Source organism: Phoca vitulina, unplaced genomic scaffold (assembly GCF_004348235.1).
Source record: "Phoca vitulina isolate PV1807 unplaced genomic scaffold, GSC_HSeal_1.0 scaffold21, whole genome shotgun sequence".
In the NCBI taxonomy this organism is placed as follows: domain Eukaryota; kingdom Metazoa; phylum Chordata; class Mammalia; order Carnivora; family Phocidae; genus Phoca; species Phoca vitulina.
In genome coordinates this window covers 12,920,693-12,944,692 of record NW_022589724.1, presented here as the reverse complement: position 1 = coordinate 12,944,692, position 24,000 = coordinate 12,920,693, and the positions used below count along the sequence as shown (strand labels likewise).

The 24,000-nt window shown below is 39.4% G+C and overlaps 1 protein-coding gene across 1 annotated transcript in view; it reads right to left on the bottom strand.

The window, feature by feature from the left end:
- The window catches only part of HSDL2 (hydroxysteroid dehydrogenase like 2), a 55,248-nt gene that overhangs the window by 18,446 nt on the left and 12,802 nt on the right, over positions 1 to 24,000 (bottom strand). Inside the window, exons 2-7 of the mRNA XM_032418493.1 lie at positions 23,827 to 23,990; positions 22,506 to 22,604; positions 18,504 to 18,618; positions 12,162 to 12,265; positions 11,373 to 11,471; positions 631 to 825 (exon numbers count right to left, since the gene is read on the bottom strand). Of these exons, the coding sequence (XP_032274384.1) occupies positions 631 to 825; positions 11,373 to 11,471; positions 12,162 to 12,265; positions 18,504 to 18,618; positions 22,506 to 22,604; positions 23,827 to 23,990 (776 nt within the window). The remainder of the gene's footprint in view (positions 1 to 630; positions 826 to 11,372; positions 11,472 to 12,161; positions 12,266 to 18,503; positions 18,619 to 22,505; positions 22,605 to 23,826; positions 23,991 to 24,000) is intronic.

Sequence of the window (24,000 nt, the reverse complement as noted above, 5' to 3'; positions counted from 1 at the left end):
ACTCTAAGAGACTGCACTTAAGAGAAAAACATTTGGAAAGAGTCCATATTCCTAAAGTTTTCATAGAAAACGCACTCCTGTATCACCTATTACCACATCCTTGAATAGTCTTTACTCTGTGATTTTAAGATCAACTTTAAAAACCAATTTTCATTTTTAGTTTCAAGATTTGGAAATGGCTAATAGCTGATGTGCCTTCTGTATCTGTACATCCCTTTAAAAGTCTTCAATTCACTTCCATTTTTCCTTTCTCTCTTTTTGAAGTTGTGCTGGTATGGTCTTCCCCTTCGTTGGGAGGATAGCTTTTAAAAGAACATATTCGGGGGCGCCTGGGTGGCTCAGTCGTTAAGCGTCTGCCTTCGGCTCAGGTCATGATCCCAGGGTCCTGGGATCGAGCCCCGCATCGGGCTCCCTGCTCACCGGAAGCCTGCTTCTTCCTCTCCCACTCCCCCTGCTTGTGTTCCTGCTCTTGCTATCTTTCTCTGTCAAATAAATAAATAAAATCTTAAAAAAAAAAAAAAAGAACATATTCGTTTTATGATCACACAAACTTGCACACAAAACAGATGTATGTTCCTTGCAGGAAATGTAGAAAAATACATCACTACTTTTAAAAACTGGAAGCATTACCTGGCTTAATTGCATAGATGTCAAAATCTTTTATTCCTTCTTCTCTTAAGATATTTTCATCAATAATAAAGTTTCCAGTAAAACTTTTTGGCTTTTTAAAAATGGAATAGGCAGCATCTGCAATGATATCAACTTTTCTACACTGGCTTTCAATACCAGATCCTCCCAGCATATCCATAGCAGCGGTGTGGATGGCTGTGGAGAGAACACACACAGAGAACTCCAAATGAAAACAAGAGGACTGTGGAAGTAACAAACAAGACAGCTGATCGCTTTACTTCACAGGTGATGAAAACAAGATCCAGAGAGCTTAAGGGATTTGCCAAATGTTCTGACATGACTGGGTAGAATACACATTCCTTACTCTACACAACACTGCCTCATAAAATAGAACTCCTTTGTGAGACTCACTGCAAAATTCAATTAGACTTCTGATTTAGAATGCTCAAGAATTTGCATATGAGTACTGAAAGTTAAGAAAGCCAAGAAAGTGTAACAGAAAAAGCACTGAGCAGTAAGGCAGGTGAGCGGGACTTTTATGCCAACTATGTTGTGCTTTTTGGTAAGTCACTTTAACCTCTATGGGCCTCAGTTCCCTGTCTCTAAATATGGAGCTCATTCCCTAAATTTATTGTCTCACCCCTCTATTAGAATATAGGGGCAGGGGCACCTGGGTGGCTCAGTCGTTAAGCGGCTGCCTTTGGCTCAAGTCATGATCCCAGGGTCCTGGGATCGAGCCCCACATCAGGCTCCCTGCTCCGCAGGAAGCCTGCTTCTCCCTCTCCCTCTGCCCCTGCTTGTGTTCTCTCTCTCGCTGTGTCTCTCTATCACATAAATAAATAAAATCTTAAAAAAAAAAAAAAAAGAATATAGGGGCAGAGGAAGAGGGAGAAGCAGACTCCCTGCTAAGCAGGGAGCCCCATGCAGGTCTCCATTCCAGGACCCTGGGATCATGACCTGAGCCGAAGGCAGACACTTCACCGACTGAGCCACCCAGGCACCCTTGCTTTAGGTGCATGTGATTTTTAAATTCTATGCTTTTTTTTATGAAGTAACTTGAAATTCTGCTATTCATAGTACACTATTAATTATACATTGTCAAAGTTGTGAACAGTAACTTATCTCAATTTACTTATATTTTAGCTTGTATTTTGAACAATGAAAATCAACTTGTTTAAGTACTTTAGGTTTCAGTCTCTAGTAATTTAAAGTTCTCTCCATACCACTGTTAAACCATCATTTTAAATCATTACATACTGGAATAAATTACATAATTTACGATGAAAAGTTTGTAGCTTTTAAGAGCCATTGACCCCTTTCCATTCATTCAACACATAGTGATAGAGTCCTTACTGTAAGTCAGGCATTATTGTAGGGATTGGGAACAAATGAGTTGATAAACAGACAAAAGCCCCTACCTTCATGGTGATTACATTCTAGCACACATCCCTACTTCAAAGACAGCACAATTAACTTGGGGAATTTCCTGAAAGCACTAAGTTAGAAAATATGTCCCTACCTTATAACTACAGTTCCTTTACTAGGAAGAAATTTTTTTGCTTAACCAAGTTGAAGAGCTCTGGTTTTGCTCTTGATGTGATACCTTATTAATAAAAAATGGCAGATAATATTTATCAAGTGCGCCCTATGCTGGGCATGTTGCTACATACTTTAGATAAGTTATCTGAATGAATTCTATGAGGTAGGTACTGTTATCATTCTCATTTTACAGAAGAGAGCACTCATGCATGGAGGGGTTAAGTAACTTGTCCAAGATTACAGGAGCCAGAATTCAAACACTTGACAGCTTGACTTGACTTCAGAGCCAGGATCTTAACCACCATGAAACTAAAGGGCATTCTTAGAGTTCAGTTATCTCGCTCCCATAAACTGTAGAATTTTTCTTTTTCTTTTTGAGAGACAGAGAGCAAGCGCACACGCACACAGGCAGGGGGAGGGGGGAAGGGACAGGGAGAGAGAGAATCCCAAGCAGGCTCCATGCCCAGTGCAGAGCCTGGCATGGGCCCTGATCTCAGGACCCTGAGGTCATGACCCAAGCTGAAATCAAGAGTTGGACACTTAACCGACTGAGCCACCCAGGCACTCGAACTGTAGAATTTTTCTAAAAATATTTCAATATAGGAGCACCTGGCTGGCTCAGTCAGGAGGGCATGCAACTCTTGATCTCTGGGTCGTGAGTTCAAGCCCCACGTTTGGTGCAGAGATACTTAAAATAAATAAACTTTTGGGGTGCCTGGGTCGTTCAGTCAGTTAAGCAGTTGCCTTTGGCTTGGGTCGTGATCCCAGGGTCGTGGGATCAAGCCCTGCGTTGGGCTCTCTGCTCAGTGGGGAGCCTGCTTCCCCCTCTCCCTCTGCCCCTCCTCCAGCTTGTACTCTCTCTCGCTCGCTCTCTCTCTCACTCTCTTAAATGAATAAAAAATCTAAAAAAATAAACTTTTAAAAAAAGATTTCAATATAGTGCACCTTAAAACTATATGCATATGTATACACTTAGTCTCATTATAGACTACATGAATGGTCTAAGAATTCTTAAAACTCTAAATTAAGAATATGTCATGGATGTATACATGTGTTGTGTGTGTTCGTATGTATAGACACATATAACAACCTAAGAACAATGAATGATTTCCCCAAACCTATCTTTACTTCAGTAATCTTTCTATGGAAGATACAAAGAAGGCACAGATGCTCAAAATCAAGAAATAAGCCAGAGTTATTTTCAACAAAGGTTTTGCAATGTCATAGGCTACCCTAATAGGTTATAAAACTGACAATAAAAGCAGGTTCACAATAGAATACATCAAATGAAAATTCACTGATGAAGAAGCAAAAACAAGCAAAAATTTTAAAGAAACCTGATATGCCTTGGATCACAAGAATCCTAAAGGTGACCCTTAAACTTAAGTATTATTAAGGAATAACTGGAGAAGTATCTAATAGCTTCCAACTGATTCTCCTGATTGCAGACTGCACAAAGCACAAAACAGTAAGAAGAGCCTTAAAATCAACCTAAGAGGGGCGCCTGGGTGGCTCAGTTGGTTAAGCATCTGCCTTCAGCTCAGGTCATGATCTCAGGGTCCTGGTGCTGGGCTCCCTGCTCAGTGGGGAGTCTGCTTCTCCCTCCTTCCTCTGCAACCCCCATGCTCTCTCTCTCTCTTCTCAAATAAGTAAAATCTCTAAAAAAAAATCCACCAAAGATGTCCTTTTCACACAAACATATAGAGTACATATCAGACTTAAGACATCAGCATTGTCTTTGACTCCTCCTCCTCTGGAAAGAAACCAAAGATATCATTGATTATAAAGTGTACCACTGAGAAAAAAGAACATGTGCCAAATTAAACTATGGTACATCATCAATAGTAAGAGCATCCTGATATCCAAGATCTAAAAATGTGAAAACAGGGGCATCTCAGAATCAGTGAAATATAGATGAACTGTTACTTAAACAAGTTGGTAAGCAAGTCCGTTAAAAAAACAGGGAAACTAGTTTTGGTTTCTAGCACCAGGGAGACCAGCTATTACCTCATTTCCCTGACCTCCCTGGTCAGCTGAGTCCCCGTGTCTATTTGTAGCGTGGTCCAGGTGACAGAGGACAGCAGCTGCTCTGTGACACTTCTGCTATTGTCGTCTCGGCTGCCAGGCCCACCATCAGCAGCTGGGTTCACAGGCTCCCCAACCCAGCCTCCGTGAGTTCTATCCCCAAGTGGACTTCCCTCCTCTACCATGCTCCTTCTGAACGCTCAAGAGGTAAGAGGCAGCAGGCATTCGGAACAGCAGGCCACCCCCCTCCTCGCCCTCCATTTTGGCAGAAATTATGAAGCCAGTCTTGTAAAAAGAAAAACTTACACTTCTGAAGCTGACCTAGCTGGGGCTTGAGATCTTCATGTTATTAAACTACTAAGGCCTGTTCTCTGACCACTTCTCTGGATGGGTTGAATTCAATGGGGTGAAAAGTTCTAAATCCAGATGGGAAAATGTAGCCAGTGTACAGAAGGAACACTGAACCAGAGAGGACAAAGAGTGGACCAGGACACTGTTCTGATCGTGGTTAATATAGGTTACACTGCGTCCATCCCATTAAGTGCAATAAATCTCCTTTTCCTTGAAGGGAATAATGTTGGGAGATTACTGGTTCCAGCAAGCATAAAGAGCTGCTCTATACAGTCTAGGAAGAGAAAACCTGTTGTTTTTTTTTTTAAATAGAAGCCTCACAAACAGCCAGGAGCCTGGACACCCTCTCGAATCCATTTTCTTGCCTTAGTCATGAATAATGCAGTATCCTAGCTAGCTTTCCTGCCTCCTCTCTCCATGATCTCACAAGCCATCCTACATTCAGATGCCAAATTAAACTTCTTAAACCTCATCAGCAACCCTATCACTCCACTGCTCCTATTTTTCCTCTGCTCTCCTGCTTCTGAAATTCTGAAGTGGCTCTGTACTGAATACAAGTTAAAATTCAAGCTCCTAAACTTGGGCAATCAAGACCTGGGGCTTAGTCATCCACCTCCCCACAACAACCTCACACCTACCCAACATTCCAGACAATTGCTCAAGTTGTACTCATGTACTCATTGTGTCATGTATTGCAAGGAACAGGACTGTAATTCAGTTTACTGTGCCATCAAGTCTAGGCCCCAAATAATACCAATAGCTCCAAGATGTCTAGTAAAACTTCTAAAATGAATATCTCAAAGCTAAAAGCAAAGATGTTGGAAGTGAACTGATTTCTCTTGTCAATCCTGGTAGTGTCCTCCACATTCGTTGTCATGCAATGTTCTGTTCAGAATGTCTAATTTGGAGCTAGGCAGAAGGTAATCATACTGTACATTCATTAATTCATCAAATATTTACTGAATGTCTACAAGGACTACAATAAAATGAACAAAGCAGATACTGTCTCTACCTTTAAGAAACTTTCTAGCAAGAAAGACATTAGCCAAGTTATAAAATCAATAGTTTAATTACAAATGTTGTAAGTAATATGAAGGAGATGTAGAGACTACTAAATCCAAGGGTCAGTCCCCATTTCGTAAGAACTATCAGCAACATGTGACACAATGAATCACTCCTTCTTCCTTGAAACAGGTTCTTCAAGTGGCTTTCAGGATATCATACTCTAATTTTCTTCCTACCTTACTCTCCTATATAGTTCCTTTTTTTCCCTCCAAATTAGTTTTTCTTCTTCTTCCCAATCTCTGAATGTTGCAATGGCCAATGGTCCCTTCTCTTCTTATATACCATTTACATGTTGATAACCCACAAATTTCTATCTCCAGCCTGGACCTCTCTCCTGACACCCACACTTGCAAATCCAACTGTCTACTGACCATCTCTACTTGGATGCACAAACACAATGCCCCCACATGAATTCCTAACCTCCCTAACCTGCCCCATCTGCAGCTTTTCCTGTTTATTGGTTGCACCTTCAAAATACAGCAGAATCTGACCACTCTACACTGCTTTTACTGCTATCACTCTGGTCACAGCTACTAAGACATACTGTCTAGGTAACTGTAATAGTCTCCAACCTGGTCTCTCTGTTTCCTATTTCTCCCTTTGACCCTCAAGAACTTATTCTTTTCCTGCAGGCAGGTCGCAGCCTTGCACATGGGGACCAGGGTCAGCTGTGGAAAGCCCCTCCTCCTGGGAAACAGGCACGACCGGAAGGGGGCCGCCCCCTCGCCTGTCACGCAATGCACGTTCGTGGGGAACCTGGTGCTGAACCATTCGTAGACAACCTGCTTCTGGGTCGGGGTTTCGAACACAGCAGAGCAGCTCCCTCGCTGCGATCTACTGAAAGTCAGCCCTCGACACAAGGGTTTGTTGGGAGAAAAAAAAACAACAACTCTATTCTTTTTTTTTTTTTAAGTAGGCTCCAAACCCAAGGTGGGGCTTGAACTCATGGCACCTGGGATTAAATTAAGAGTCGGGTGCTCTACCAACTGAGCCAACCAGGCACCCACCCACCTAAGAATCTACTCTTAAGAGCATCCTGGGTGCCTGGGTGGTTCAGTCGGTTAAGCGGCTGCCTTCGGCTCAGGTCGTGATCCCAGGGTCCCAGGATGGAGCCCCGCATCGGGCTCCCTGCTCAGCGCGGAGCCTGCTTCGCCCTCTCCCTCTGCCTGCCTCTCTGCCTACTTGTTCTCTCTCTCTCTCTGTCAAATAAATAAAATATTAAAAAAAAAAAAAAAAACTTCAAAAAAAGAAAGAGCATCCAGACAGATCCTTTAAAAAATTCAAGTATCATCACATCCCTCCTCTGCTCAAAACCCTGCCAAAGGGGTGCCTGGGTGACTCAGTCGGTGAAGCATCTAATTCTTGATTTTGGCTCAGATACTGATCTCAGGGTTATGAGATCCAGCCTCACATCGGGCTCCGTGCTGGGTGTGGAATCTTGAGAGTCTCTCTTCCCTCTCTCTCTGCCCCTACCCGCTTCTGCGTATGTGTACACACACTCTAAATAAATAAAATAGTTAAAACAAAATCAAAACAAAACCCTGCAAAAGCTCCCCATTTCACTAAGAATAAAAACCCAAGTCTTGGCAAGGACCTACAACATCTGCTCCCCATTTCTTTATGGGCATCATCTCATTTTCTGCTATTCTCCCCTCACTCCAGCCACGCTGGCCTTCTCCCTGCTCTTTCATCATGCCATGCATGCTCACCTCTTAGGACCTTTCCCCTGGCTATTTCCTCTGCCTTCAATGCTTCCCTCACATACCCTGTAGCTAACATATCACCAAGGCTAACTCCAGCACCCCCTTCAAGTCCATGCTCAAATGTCACCTTCTCAAAAAGGCCAAACCTTTCTTTCTACTCTTTTTAAAACTGCAATCTAGGGGTGACTGGGTGGCTCAGTTGGTTAAGCATAGACTCTTGATCTCAGCTCAGGTCATGATCTCAGGGTCATGAGATCAAGCCCCGTGTTGGGTTCCACGCTCAGTAGGGAGTCTGCTTAAGAGTCTCTCTCTCCAGGGTTCCTGGGTGGCTCAGTCCATTAAGCGTCTGCCTTCAGGTTAGGTCATGATCCCAGGGTTCTGGGATCGAGCCCCACATCAGGCTCTCTGCTCAGCGGGGAGCCTGCTTCTCCTTCTCCCTCTGCCTGGCCCCTCCCTCTCTCTGTGTCAAATAAATAAATAAATCTTAAAAAAAAAAAATTCTCTCTCTCCCTCTCCCTCTGCTCCTCCCCATTGCTTGCTCATGTGTTCTCTCTCCCAAATAAATCTTAAAAAATAAAATAAAATTGCAATCTACCCTTCCAGTCCCTGAGACTCCCAATCCCCCTTACTTTGTTCTATTTTTTTCTATAGCATTATCACCTTCTAGATACTTTACTATTCATTATGTTAACTGTCTACTGTATCTCTCCCAATGAAACTGTAAGTTCCAAAAGGACAGAGCTTCGTGTCTGTTTTGTTCTCTGATGTATATTAAGCTACTAGAGCTGAACTTGGCACATAAAAGGTGTCAAATAATTATCTATTTTATGAATAAAATCTTTAATTCTTAGAGTCATTCTAGGCTTTTTCTAACTTTGTTACCCCAGGATCCCAAAGACCTAAAGGTTAGGGGAGTGGAGGTGAGAAGGGAAGGACAAAATGCAGATGATGGTAACCACCCTGAAGAGTAAACTCTAAGGGTAAGATCTGCATCCCATTCATCTTAGTACCCCTTAATCCCTTGTACACAGATAGACACTTAATAAATTATCTGTGGATGCATAATAAATAAATAGTACAGAGAACGCTGCCTGGCATATAAAAATGTTTGGAAGATGAATGAATAGAAAATGACAAGTGACATAATAGAGGTATAAAAAAGGGAAAATACTATGTTAGGACTTCGTTTTCTGGGAGACCTGCCTTTCAAACTAACTTCCTGACTCTATCTACCAACAACAGCAATGATTGAAGTGGGAGGAGGAGGAGGCTGAGAACGGATGAGAGAAGGAAAGGAAGTTGAAGAAGAAAGGTACAGTCAAGTGTGAGCTTTTAAAGTTTTTAACTGTGATCCATAATCAGTAACATTTTTTACCGAATGACTAAGAATACATAATACCTACATATACACACACTCACAACTACATTTGTATTCATTTATATGTGAAACCAATATTGACAATCTGCAATACTCCCTACTATTTTCTATCTCACTCCATTAGAAATAAAACAACAAAATTCTGGCTGCTACCTTCTAACTCAATTTCACAATCCACAAAACTGATTTCATGACTCACCAATGAGTCTTGACATTCAGTTTGAAAAACACTACAGAAGCACTTTCTCACTTTGATCTTTTGCCCCACTGCAAAGAATATCATGCTCCAGAAAATCTTAGAAGAACTGTGTCTGCTACAGAAACATAAGGAAAAATGAAGAAGCAATAAAACATGGTTCCGATCCCACAGTGGGCCATGGAAGAAAGGAATCTTGGTCAAATAGCAGAAGAAAGGAATTTTTAAAAATTGATTCTTTGAGGGGCGCTTGGGTGGCTCAGTCGTTAAGTGTCTGCCTTCGGCTCAGGTCATGATCCCAGGATCCTGGGATCGAGCCCCACATCGGGCTCCCTGCTCCTCGGGAAGCCTGCTTCTTCCTCTCCCACTCCCCCTCCTTGTGTTCCCTCTCTCGCTGTTGTCTGTCTCTGTCAAATAAATAAATAAAATCTTAAAAAAAAAAAAAATTGATCCTTTGAGCCCTTAGAAGAAAAGAAAGGTGGTGACTACAGAGGTGGTTGCAACAGCTAAATTCTCCTAAAAGTTCCATTAGCAACATGCCCCTGTGCTCCATACATTCTCACCCATAGCCTCCCATTTCCCCCGCATCAATACCATAAGTCATTGGCTCTTTCACTTCTGCTTGGAGCAGATAAAATCCCTTCACCCAGTAGACAGCAGATGGGAACAAAGATAAAAAGAAATCCCTCAAATGTCCCTAAACTAGAACTCTGGGTTAGTTTCACATTCTTGTATGTGGCATTTCAGTTCAAGAGTACCCCTAGAGCTATAATACTTTGCAAAAATGCTGGATTAAATGTGTTTTCATGGCCAACTCTTACCAACCTCGTCATCCATTAGGTGTAAAGGCTAACGAAGTATCACAGTGCCCTGCATGATGTCTCCACATAATAACTGTCCAATAGATATTTGTCGACCAACAAATGAACAAAATAATTCCAGAAAGAAGAATAGGAATAAACAATAGAAAGGTCCTTAGACAATAAAGAAACATGTTAAAAGACACAACGGGGAGAAATCAGGAAAATCCAGAATGTTGGAAACTCTATAAATGACCTGGTTTATCAGAGCGCCTGGGTGGCTCAGTCGTTAAGTGTCTGCCTTCGGCTCAGGTCATGATTCCAGGGTCCTGGGATTGAGCCCCACATCCGGCTCCCTGCTCGGCGGGAAGCCTGCTTCTCCCTCTCCCACTCCCCCTCCTTGTGTTCCCTCTCTTGCTGTGTCTCTCTCTGTCAAATAAATAAAACCTTTAAAAAAAAAAAGACCTCGTTTTTCAAGAAATCAGTGGCAAGGAAAAAAAAATTAAAAGTGTTAACTACTATACATGAAAAACATATCACACAAATATAATGTGTGAAACTTGTTTATATCCTGATTTGAATAAACCAACTGTGGAGAAAGTATTTGAGACACATGGAAAGAGCTAGAGAGTATAATGCTTAGCAAAATAAGTCAGTCAAAGAAAGACAAATACCATATGATCTCACTCATATGTGGAATTTAAGAAACAAAACAAATGAGCAAAAGAATAAAAAAAAAAGAGACAAACCAAGAAACAGACTCTTATTTGACAGAGTGAGAGGGAGAGAGCACAAGCAGGGGGAGGGGCAGAGGGAGAGGGAGAAGCAGGCTCCCTGCTGAGCTCGATCCCAGGACCCTGAGATCATGATCCAAGCCAAAGGCAGAGGCTTAACCGACTGAGCCACCCAGGCGCCCAAGAAACAGACTCTTGAGTACAGAGAACAAACTGACAGTTACTAAAGGGGAGGTGGGTGGAGGGATGGGTGAAATCGGTGAAGGGGATTAAGTGTACACTTATCTGGATGAGCACTGAGTAACGTAGAGAATTGTTTAGTCACTGTATTGCACACCTGAAATTAATACAGCAATGAATGTTAACTATACTGGAATTAAAATAAAAAATTTAATTTAAATAAAAAAGGTAGGTAGTTGTCTATAATTTTAATATCCAGAAGCACTTCTATACCCTAGCCCCAAACAGAAAATATAATTTTTAAAAAACATACCATCTAGTATTGTGGCTGCCCCAAGATGAGACTATTAGAATACTTTTCCTTCCCCAATCTTCCCATGCTCATATAAGCCCTTCAGAATTCAATTACTTCCATATTTCACCCTTCCCCAACTTCTAAGTTTTAAAAAGAGAGTTTAGGGGTGCCTGGGTGTTACAGTCGGTTGAATGTCTGATTCTTGATTTTGGCTCAGGTCACGATCTCAGGGTCATGAGATCAAGCCCCAAGTCTCTCTCTCTCCTGCTCCCTCTCCCTCTGCCCCCCAACCACCCCTGCCCAATGCTCGCTCGTGCAGGCTGGCTCTCATGCGCATGCTCGCCCTCTCTCTTATAAAAAAAAAAAAGTTTAACTTGTTTCCCACCTCAACCTACCTACCCAAGATGTATCTCAAAAGTGTCAAGGACAATAAATGAGAATCCAATAATTGGATTTTTTTTTTTTTAAATACATACCTGTTTTAGGCCATAATGCATTGACTGCAATTTCACCCTTAAATTCTTCTGCCATTCCAAGCACACACATAGACATACCATACTTAGCAATGGTATAAGCTGAAAGAAACCACAAAGAATAGTGCTTAATTAAGAAACAACGTTGTGAGTATAAATAACCACTTTTTATGGCTATACTGCTAGTAAAACAAGAATAAAAAGTTGGAGATTTGCTAACCTAGTCAATTAAAACAGAACTTCTTTCAGTTTTGCCCTGTGGCTTTCTATTCTAATTACCTGTCCAAATTTTAGTGAATTATGTACAAAGGAGGAGTAAGTACCTGATGTAACTATTTTAAAGGACGTACCTCTACATAAATCTTGTAATTTAATGCATACTCACCTCAAATCTTAGTTCGCTGTGAAAGGAAAAGTACTTCATAGTTTCTAACCAACTTTATTGAAGACTAAGTTATATACAATAAAACACACCCATTGAGACTTGAGGGAGCTTTCTGGAATGATGGAAATCCATATCTCGATTTGGCTATTGGTTATACACATGTATACATTTGTCAAAACTCTTCAAACTGAACCATTAAGATCTGTGCATTTTACTGAATATAAATTATACCTCAATGTTTTAAATTACAGATAAAAGTTTAAGAATCTAGTTTCCAAAGTGCTATTGATTCTACATAGAAAATTTAATGTTGAATGTTATGTAAAAATTGTGATTACATCATAGAAACACTGATTTAATACAAAACAAATTAACCAAACAAACCATTCCCTCAACCTACCACCTACCACAGTGCTGTTTGAACCACAATGGATTTAGGTTCAGGGGTGGGCTGAGATTGAGGATATGAGCAATTTTACTCTTTTTCAAATAAGGAATACATGCTTTAGATCTGAAAGCAAAAGAAAACACATCAAGTTAATAGCATTCTAATAACTTCCCCACTTCTCAAAATTATTATTTTATTTTTTTATTTTTAAAGATTTTATTTATTTGAGAGAGAGAGAACGTGCACGAGAGCAGAGGGGCAGAGAGAGAACGTGCACGAGAGCAGAGGGGCAGAGGGAGAAAGAGAATCTCAAGCAGACTCTCTGCTGAGCACAGAGCCTGATACACGGCTCGATCTTACAATCGTGAGATCATGACCTGAGCCAAAATCAAGAGTTGGACGCTTAACCCAGTGAGCCACCCAGGTGTCCCTAAAATTATATTTTAAAGTACTTCTACAAAGCAACTAAACTTGGTTAGAAATATGTAGGCTACTTTTGTTTGTGTTTACTTTTTTAAAATGAAGGTAGGAAAAGCAATTAATTTTCATTTTTTAAACTTTGCTTAACAGCCTGACAAAATGATCTGCTTGATGAAAATATCAAATCCTTGGCACATTAGCCTTAAATCCAACTGAAGCTATCCTCAACTACATCCTTTCAATTCTTCCCACCCAACATACATACACACACACACACACACACACACACACACACGCATAATTTTCAGCAAGTTAATGTCCTTGCCAGGCAGCACTACACTACGGTAAAGAACATGGTGCTCAAGCCAGACAGACCGGGGTTCAAATCCTTTTTCTTCCCCTTCATTGTGTGATCTTAGGCAAAATATATTCTCAGTTTTCTCATTTGTAAGTATTGGTAATACCTGCTACCATCTAGGACTGCCCCAGGGATTAAAATGAGATGATAAATATGCAACACTTTGAACAGTGCATATGTCAAACATGAAATAAACAACCACTATTATTAGTATTATGTATGCTGATTTATTTCATCTTAGTAGGTGTGGTATTCCTACTATGCTGGAACTGTAATTTAATAACACAACTCCCAATACATTCCCAAATTTAATTTGCACCAATATGCAATGCAGTATGCCTTTGAGAGGAATATTTAGTTTTTATATGTTTTTTTAAAAACTGTCCAAAAAGGTAGGCAATTTATTTTTTTAAAAACTCAGGTTCAATATTTTTAATTTATTAATGACTAAGCTACACTGTGTTATTAAGCTATAACATACACATAGCTTAAAGCTGTATAGCTTTTAGTTTTATTTTACATTCAATAATTTCTAGGACTTTGAACTAGTTAATTCTTGTCAGTTTTTTTTATTAACTAATGTACAACATTCTTATTACCATCTGCAACGTCTTTTCAGGTCTAGAAACCAAATATAATCAATATTACTAAAGGGTTTTATACATATCGTTTTTCCTTTCCAAAAGTGCTTCACTTTCATGGGGGTGAGTTGGGGAGGGGCAAACAATATTACAGCTGATATTCATTAAAACAATGAAGCTGCACCTCAAAATCTGAACAGGAAAAACCAAATCTATTCCAGGCAATAAGACCATGACTACATTTTACATCCAAGGAAAGAGCTTATTTCATTTACATTATAAACATGAGCTTCTCCTTTGATCTATTAGATAAAACCTTTCCACCTGCACTTTGCCTGCCTGGCCCTCAGCTTTACTAATCCCAAATCAGCTGCATTTTTAACAGCAACATGCTCAATCTTCTATGTTAAAGACTATTAGCACCACACTTAAATACTAATACTTCCAGCTTAATAAAATAGTTAAGCTTACTGAAAACTTACTGTGTGCTAGGCACTGCCCTTATTACTCTTACATGAATTATGTTATTTAATTAGGGTTACAAGCTCAAATGCCCCATAGGCATTTGAGCAAATGAATAAAGTGAGCTGTGTATAGGAAAGAAAAATTAACTGTTCAGAAATGCAATTAAACTTTACTACTGAATTTCTATAAGCATTACACTGGAGATTACATATTTAAAACTTTTATTAAAAATACAAATTAAGGGGGCGCCTGGGTGGCTCAGTTGGTTAAGCGACTGCCTTCGGCTCAGGTCATGATCCTGGAGTCCCGGGATCGAATCCTGCATCGGGCTCCCTGCTCAGCAGGGAGTCTGCTTCTCCCTCTGACCCTGCCCCCTCTCATGCTCTTTCTCTCTATCTCATTCTCCCTCTCAAATAAATAAATAAAAATTTAAAATAAAATAAAATAAAAATAAAAATTAAGGATTTGCCTTCTACCTCATCTCTGCCTTCCAACCCTGTTTCTGTAAACCTGTGATACAAGTCACAGGCCATGGGGCCCTGGGTGCCAGGGATCAGGAAACAGCTCTAGATCCTTGCTGAAACCTCCAAACAGGTCAGTTCTTTGGGCCTTGTCTCCACTCTCTCCCTGACGATATTTCTCAGACTTGCCTGAGGAAACAATCTATACTTTCCTTCCATGAATAAATGAGCGTCACCAAATACAAAACAAAATTAAAATTAAAATGGAAATGTTTCATTATCAATTTTCTCTTTTATAACTTATAACTTCCACAGAGGGCCAAAAACCTGACACCTTTTCTTTGGTCCAAAGGTCAATATCGGGTCTTTCATTTGGCATTGCAATATGGCTTTAACTGGGAAAAATATTTAGTATTATTTTAAAAATAGCTGTCCCCCCCCAAAAAATAAAAAAATAAATAGCTGTTCCAGGGGCACCTAGCTGGCTCAGTCAGTAGAGCATGTGACTCTTGATCTCAGGGTCATGAGTCCAAGCCCCACGTTGGGCATGGAGCCTACTTTAAAAAAGTAAATAAATAAAATAAACTAAAGTAAAATAAAATAATACCTGTCCCTAAATGTAGGAACTTTCAAAAATGAATAGAATCTTTGCTTTAAAAAAGGGTTTTTATTTTAGTGTATCTCTTCCTGAGGTATTTGTAGATCTGCTATTCCAATGTACTCATATTTAGTTTTTAGTACATTAGTGCCCTATGGCTCATACGTTCCATCTGTAGTTCTCCAACTACACAAGTAGTATTCATTGAGACAGGTACCTGAACAAGGTTAGTTCATTTTCTCAGTTTGAAATCAGGTTTTTGCTTTGTTTTGAACTGAACCTTCAAATCTATAATTGCAGGAACGTAGTTTAAGCCATCAGTTTCATTTTTGGAAAATGATCATGGTATACGAAAGGGGCCAGGTTGTTCTTGCCAAATGGGTTTTCCAAAGACATAATTTCACAAGGAATGAGCAATGAGAGTCAGACATTTGTGTTTATGTTAGTCATAATGTCGACTAATAAAGTCAAGTCTTTGATCCAGTCTTTGTATGGGAATTGAGCTGGGAACTCTCTCATGGGTGGCAAAAAACAGTTGATTTCTTTCCAATTAAAACCAAAATCTCGGGGCCCCTGGGTGGCTTAGTCGGTTAAGCGTCTGCCTTCGGCTCAGGTCATGATCTCGGGGTTCAGGGATCGAGCCCCGCATTGGGCTCCCTGCTCAGTGGGGAGTCTGCTTCTCCCTCTCCCTCTGCCCCTATTCATTCTCTCTCTCTCTCTCTCTCTCACACACACACACACACACTCACTCTCTCAAATAAATAAATAAAATCTTAAAAAACAAACAAAATCTCTTCAACAATACACCATAGCCACATAATCTTGTCACAGAGCAGACTATCATGTTTGTAGTCCACATTTGTAAAGCACATAACTGTGGTTTAAACCATAGAAGTGTGTTTAGTTCTTAAAGTTCATAACACAGTGCATCTTTAACTTTTTAGCAAGAGCAACTCCTAATGAACAATACGATGAACAAAATTATTTTCTGCAACTCTGTGAAACATTTCTACATTAGTTTAATAAGTTTAAAGCTAACACTGACCATTCATTACAGCTTAAAGTTAACACTGACCATTGCAACAGCACTGTCCACAGTTACGGTTATTACAATTTTGACAAATCTATATTAAACTTCCTAAGATGTTTCTCAACACTTAACAAGTCACTTCCATGTTCATGTCATGGGTACCAGCCTAAAAGTTTTTTTAATCACATCAGAATTCTCCTGACACCTTAAGTAAATAAAACTTGGTAAGTAGAATATTTATATCCTTGGCTTCATCACCTACAATTGAAACTGCCACAAATGATTTAACTTTTCACAAATCGTGTCCTTCTAAGCCTTAATTCAACATGCTGAGCAACAGTATTCCTGCTTAGGTTTATATTTTTAAATGCTTGTTTAAATGAGTGTTTATATTTAATCAAAATTCTTTCACAAGTTACCATCTGTAAAAGATTTTGAGGCCCAGATAATTTCTTCATGTAACACATGACTGCAACACAGAGCAGCACTGCTTGTTTTATTTGAAAATAAACACAAATCCTATTGAAGTGTTAGTCCTTTTTCTATGTAAGTTTTTCACCACAGTCTTTTCTGTATGTTTGCCATAGTTCTTACCATGGTTTGACTCACTGTGGTTTCCATTCAATTGAGATGTACTTTACATACTGAATTTATAGAAATATGCCCCACATCTATAAAGAAGTAGGCTCTCACTCATTTTACTTGAACATATGGCTCTCTTGGCGTATGTCTCATTTTCCCACTTCAGACAGACACATGGGTATGAGAAATATTTTACTTCCCTCTTTAAGAAAAATAGCAGGGCAAGCACACAACAAGATAAAAATGGCAACCTTTTAGCCTGTCCTCAGTTTCAGGTGTCTATGAATCACACTGTAATGTAACAAAAGGCCACAGCTAATGTCTCTAATGAGGCAGTTAACACTCTGCCACTCAGCTACAGCAGCTAACTGTTGCCATATGGGTATGCTGTGACCAGATTTTCCAATTTCAAGAAAAGCCAGAAATCTGGATTTTTGTGTAAATCTGATCTTTTTCATTTGGGTAACTAATAAAATTCTGAGCTAATAAAGGAGCTAATAAAAACATTGTTTTACACTGCCAGGGCCCAGTTTTGTAGACCCAACAAAATGTATCTCTAAGAGAAAAGTTCCAGATTAACAACAAATTTTACATTTAACTCTCACGACCAATCCTACGACATACTTCACATCCTCATTTTACAAATAAGGAAAGAGAATCTGCAAGAAGTTAAGTTACTTGCACAAAGTCATGAGATAGCACATACTCAAAGGAGTCTAACTCCAAAGCCCAAGGTCCTAATTGGTCTTAACCAATTTTATGTATAACCGTACGGCAGATACATATAAGATGAATGTGAGGCGACAAACAAGTTCTATGCTAGCTTTCCTTACCTCCACATGAAAAAGTGACAGAAACTGAGGGTAAATAAACAGATAAAAAATGGACAAACAAGAGTGGATTGTCTGACTGATCCAGAACAGATCACAACTACATTTGGTTTCATTCTGTATTCTGTATTCCCCCTGATATTCCCCAAGATAGCATTAACCTTTTGTTACATTAAAACGTGATTCATAGGGGCGCCTGGGTGGCTCAGTTGTTAGGCGTCTGCCTTCGGCTCGGGTCATGATCCCAGGACCCTGCGTTGGGCTCCCTGCTCGGCGGGAGGCCTGCTTCTCCCTCTCCTGCTCCCCCTGCTTGTGTTCCCTCTCTCGCTGTGTCTCTCTCTGTCAAATAAATAAATAAAATCTTTAAAAAAAAAAAAAAAGTGATTCATAGACACCTGAAACTAATATAACACTTATGTTAACTATACTGGAATTAAAATTAAAAACTTAATAAAAATGGGGAAAAAAATGTGATTCATAATGAGCTTCCTATGATTTACATAACTATAGCCAGTGTTTTCCAGAGAAAGGAAACACTATTGCTGATTTGAATAATCAGAAGAATTGGCATGCATGTATATATTTATTCATACAAATGTCTGAAAATGCTGGAGCTATACTTTAGACTTTATTAGATTTACAGAGAAAAGGAGCTCTGAATAAAACTATTTAAAATACTATTTATTGACTTGGAGCACTTTTAGGCCTTTATAACAACTTAGTAGGTTTTTTTTTTTTTTAAAGATTTTATTTATTTATTTGAGAGAGAGAATGAGATAGAGAGAGAGAGAGCATGAGGGGGGGAGGGTCAGAAGGAGAAGCAGACTCCCTGCTGAGCAGGGAGCCCGATGCGGGGCTTGATCCTGGGACTCCAGGATCATGACCTGAGCTGAAGGCAGTCGCTTAACCAACTGAGCCACCCAGGCGCCCCACAACTTAGTAGGTTTTAAACTGTATTGCTAATCTGGTTCAAATCTGTTTACAACTAGTTCTCTGAGAACACATTGCAAGGTTCTCCCCAACCACTGTAACTTACGTCAGAAAGGTGCCTCTGGTGTTGACATTCATCATCAAATCCATTCTCTTTGTAGGTGTTTCCAATGTGTTGGTCAAGCTAATAGCACTGGCATTATTCACCAAAATATCGATTCCTGTTTTCAAATAATCAACTTCCCATTAATGTAATTTAAACTTTATAACAAAAAGAAATAAAAACATTTAGTGTATATAGTTGAACCCTAAGTTGGTTCACAAATACTTCTTTTAGGTAATATGACTGACAATATACCAATGCAAGACTCGATAGCTATGTCAAAACACCCAAATGATTTTCACTGGCACAATGGAGAAAGCCAATTGCCAGAGCTCCACGTGAAACTACAAGGAGGCTTAGTCCTCAGTGGTTTGTAGCTTCATTCCTATTTGTTCTCTTATCTCCCAGTCTTCCCTCCTTGTCTCCAAGAACCTTACGTTAACTTCCTTAAAGTTTTCCCTTCTCTTTAGCATCTTTCCAAGGCCCTCCTTCCAAGCTCACTAGTCTCCCTCCTAAGACCCTCACTTTAATAAAAGAGGTCCTTCCTGGTCTTGGGAACTGGGGAAAGAGAAAAGACCTAGAGTGAATTTTCAATTCTAGGCAAATCATCAAAGTATATCAAGTTTGTTTTAGTAATTCATACACAAAATTAATCTAGAATAATGATTATTTATGCACATTCTGGCCAGTCCCTCTATATGTAACATATCTTGTTTACAAGCTTAGTTATAAGTTGTAGTTACAAGTTTAGTTAAGTAATGTTAAATGAAAATAGTAAAATACAAAAGTATCTTAAACACTTCTCTGGTTCTACATGATTCAAAATTCTTTTTAAAGGGCACTTAATATTCAGTTAAATAGAATCATCACAACTTCTACTATTGCTGGCTTAGACTGTTGCAATAGACATTTTTGTTACCCTCTTTACTATGCCCCTCTCTCACAATATGTGGATAATGGCTTAAATAAGGCTATTATACTCACTAAAACATTTTAGTCATAAGCACCCTTTCTTCATATATAGTAGTATAAAATCTTGATCACATCCTCATTCCTCAGTTTCTATATTCTTTTGTATAAACTCTGTGTTAATAGTGTTTTCTTAAAATGTGTCCTTAGGATAACTTTGGATTCAACTATATTACATTTTATAGCTTCATTATAACAAAACTCAACTCAAGTAAGTCATCCATATATCTGAGACAAGTTCTAGATCCTGTGACTACCAACCTTCTAGGATGAACATAATGATGGTTGCCTTCACAAGTAGCAAAGACCTGTGAAAAGAATTTTTAAATCTAGGGCATACTTGTCAATCCACAAAGCTATGAGCTGCTCAGCCACATCACTGAAAGATAATCAGCGAGTGGCTATTCTACATAAGGCACTCTGCTAGGGCCTATGAGGCCAAAAAGATGATACTCACTAAAGAAGAAGCCAGGTGGAAGCAAAGCGAATTGAATGAAGGTCTGAGTGAGATGCTGGGCTGATGGGTATATACACCACCCTGTGTAGAATCACCCTCTTCAGAGATGAAGCTAGTGAGGGTTGATCCAATCAATAGATTACTTAAGCAAATTCAGACTTTATTGACTTCATCTCTCTCACTATGTGATAACAAGTGACGAGTATGTTAGCAGAGCAAACATCTGGGCCCAAAAGCAAAGAAAGTAGATGAGAAACGAGGATATACTGACATGGTAAATTATGTTTGACTTGCCAGTGATAAAGAAAAAAATAGCTCCAATTAAGAGGTAGGTTAAAATTTCAAACTCAGATGGGCCAAATTAAAATGGATCAGGGAATAATAGTGAAAAATAATGCACAAGCAGGTGTGTGTGTGTGTGTGTGTGTGTATACATACATATATATATACCTGCTGCAGAAAAAAAAAAGTTAGCAGGAAAGAATGATTCTGTGGTTTATGAAATAGCATAATTTACTCAAGGCCTGGAAAACTCTGAAGGTGAGGGAAGGCAAGGTGATAGGGAGCACCCTGTGGCAGAGAACCCTGAGGGTACAGGTTTGAAAGCATTATCAACTGCTAGGACTTTGTTAAAGACAATTCTCCAGCAGAGAGAAATATCAGGAAAAGGTAAAGTCTTCCCAAAAGGCAGAATTCAAAGGCCTACAGAATTCCAAAACAGAAGGCCACAACAGTAGGAACCACAGTATGGAACTAAGACCAAACAAACAAAAAATAAAAGCTTGGCCTCTTTGTGGAAAAAGAGTACAGAGGGAAAGGAAAAAAAAAAAAAAGGAGCAGCTTATGAATCATCTCTTATAAAGGTGGCATCCTTAATAATTATGAGAGAGTGGCAGCTGAGTAGTTTAACAGAGTTCCCTCTTCATTGTGCATTATGATGCCAGGAAAGCAGAAACTGATGGGTAAAAGTAAAGCAAAAAAACTGAAATACATCAAAGTGGTTACTAAGGAGGAGGAAAGGAAATCTTAGGAAAGACTTCAAAATAGAGGTAACTCCACTGCCAATCTGTAAATTTATCAAGAAGATAAAAGTGTTTCAGATGCCTCTCTCAAATAAAGCAGGGGCAGGGCCTGGGTGGTGAAGTCCTTTGAGCATCTGACTTGGTTTTGGCTCAGTCTGATCTCGGGGTTATGAGATTGAGCCTGTGTCGGGCTGTGCACTCAGCACAGAGTCTGCTTCAGTTTCTCTCTCCCTCTTCCTCTGTCCCTCCTCATTGTGTCCACGCGAGCACAAGCTTTCTCTCTCACTCTCAAATAAATAAATCTTAAAAAAAGGTAGCAAAATATACTGGAAGATTTTTTTTCCCCTCAAAGGTACTGAAAACATATCCTCTTAATTGAAAATTAAACTCTGTGCTCCAGTCCTTTATAACATAGTGCTTGGCATTGAAGGTTATAAGCATAAGCCATGCTAATAATAAAATATTACCTTTCTTCCCATTGGTCAATATCTTTCACATGTACATACATACAGTCTCTGGAATATTATGGGGGGAGCAGGGAAGCATGGTAACGGTTTGGGCAGGATTTGGACACGGCCAGGTGCCTTGCTATAATACCATCAAAGCTTTAGCTCAACCCCTAACACCTGCCTTCTAGGAGTTTATGAACTAATTGAGGAAAAAAAGTACTAAGATCTAAAGTAGTACAATAGAGGCACGCAAGGGGCTCACTTGGCTAAGTGTCCCACTCTTGATTTAGGCTCAGGTCATGATCTCAGGGTTGTGAGATCGAACTCGGTGTCAGGCTCCACGCTCAGTGGGGAGTCTACTTGAGATTCTCTCCCTCTGCTCTCCCCTGCTCTATCTCTAAAATAAAATAAATCTTTAAAAAAAAATAAAGTAGTACAAGGTAAGAATCAAAGGAATGTTTTGGAATTCAGAGAAAGAAAAATACACTTCTGATTAGTTGGCATGGTGAGGAAATTGGCTTCATGAGGAGATGAGATTTAACCACAGAAAGGTGGGATTTCAAAAGATACAGAGAAGGGAGGATTTCAGGTAGGACTGGAGATGGAGAGGTGGGCACTGGAGAAGCCTCAGGATGGGGAAGAGAAAAAGTTAAGAGGCAAAAACTTCAAGGCAAGGATTTGGAAGTAAACTATTTGGGGAAGAATAAAGTGTTTATATAGGGGCATAGAAAAATGATGGAACCAAAAAAAGTCTGTTGAGATCAGAATGTGAAATATCCTGAATGCCAGTAAGTTAGCTACACTTAATCCAATAAATATCAAAAGTCATCAAATGATGGCTACATCAATTGAGGAGAGGCAAGAGGATGCGATCTGGGAAACTAGTTAGATATACGTTATTGTCAAGGGCCTAACTTTATAGATGTGCTATATTATTCAAAATAACTTTTAACAATAAAAAAGTCATCAGATGGTTTTAAGCTGCATTTCTACATAAGTGAATACTCATATCTGGTTATACTCCAGACACTCAGGAAATTTAAAAAAAAAATTTTAATTCAAATTATAGTTACAATATTCAATAATTATTTCAGAATTAAGGCACTACCTCCAAATCGCTCCACTGCCTTCTCCACTGCATTACTGATCTGCTGTTCATCTCTCACATCAACAGTGCACGGCAAGGCCTTTCCTCCAGCTGCTTCAACTACAAAGGATGAACAAACAAAAAAGCACTGAGACATTCAAATACTAAACTTTTCATTCTGATATGAATCAAAAGAAATAAGTACCCTATTTTCAGAAAATCAATATAAATAACTATGTTCTTATAACTACTAGTGGCTCCACCCTACAGGAGGACAGACAAACCCATATCCAGCTTCCAAGTAGAGAGACCAAATCTATTAAAAAACAAAAAAAGTGTGGGGGGGGAGCGGGGGAGGAGCGCCTGGGTGGCTCAGTCAGTCAGTTGAGTGTCCAGCTCTTGGTTTCAGCTGGGGTCATGATCTCATGGGTCATGGGACTGAGCCCTGCTTGGGCTCGGTACTCAGCAGGGAGTCTGCTTGAGGATTCTCCCCCCCCCACCACCACTCTTGAGTGCACATGCGTGCTCTCTCTCTAAAATAAATAAATAAATCTTTAAAAAAAAAAAAACAACAAAAAGGTAATTTAAAAAAATTCTATTAAAAAGCAAAAAAAGAAAAAAAGGAAGTTAATTTAAAAAATCTTCATTATGAAAAAATTCAAGAAATAGACAAAAATATAAAGAATAGTATAATAAACTACGATGAGTCTATCACCTATCTTCAATGATTGTTAATGCTCTGCCAGTTGTTTAATTTTTCTACCCCCAATCCTGTTTTTGGCTGATGTGTATTTTAAAACAAATTTCAGGCATGATCTCATTCATAAATACCTCATATATGTTCCCCTAACATAACCACAATGCTATTAACATGACTAACAAAACTGACAATATTCACTGAAGTTGAATTTTAAGCCCTCCTTCCTGATATTGTGCCTAGCACAATGCCTTGAATAGAAGCACTTGATAATTATTTGTGAACTGGAAGTATAAAGATAATGAGTTTCAAATGGCACAGAGAATAAATAACATGGAGAACTTTTTCAAAGTGTTCACATCATCCACCTCTCATTTCCACTCCCCCATTCTCTGCACAGATCCAAGAACCACTGCCCTCAAGAGACATGATTTTTAAGGGGAGTCTCTCATATCATACAAAAGTGCTGGGAAAAAAAACAGTTCCTAAATCACTGCCCTAAGGTGACAAAATATCTCTTTAACCAGATAAAATTATTTTTAGAGTAGCTTTCAAATAGCTAGAATTAAACTCTCCAGCAAATTCTCTGTGTTTTGAAACCATGGTTAAAACATTTCATGAAATGGCATCATCCCATTCACTCACTCTCTTCAGCAGCAGTAAAGATTGTGCCTGGAAGTTTGGGGTTTACATGCGTGGTCTTCGCAGCAATGACAATGTTTGCTCCATCCCTTGCTGCTTTCAATGCGATAGCTTTGCCGATGCCACGGCTTGCACCTGTGATAAAAACTGTACATCCTGCTAGCCTCCTAGAACAGA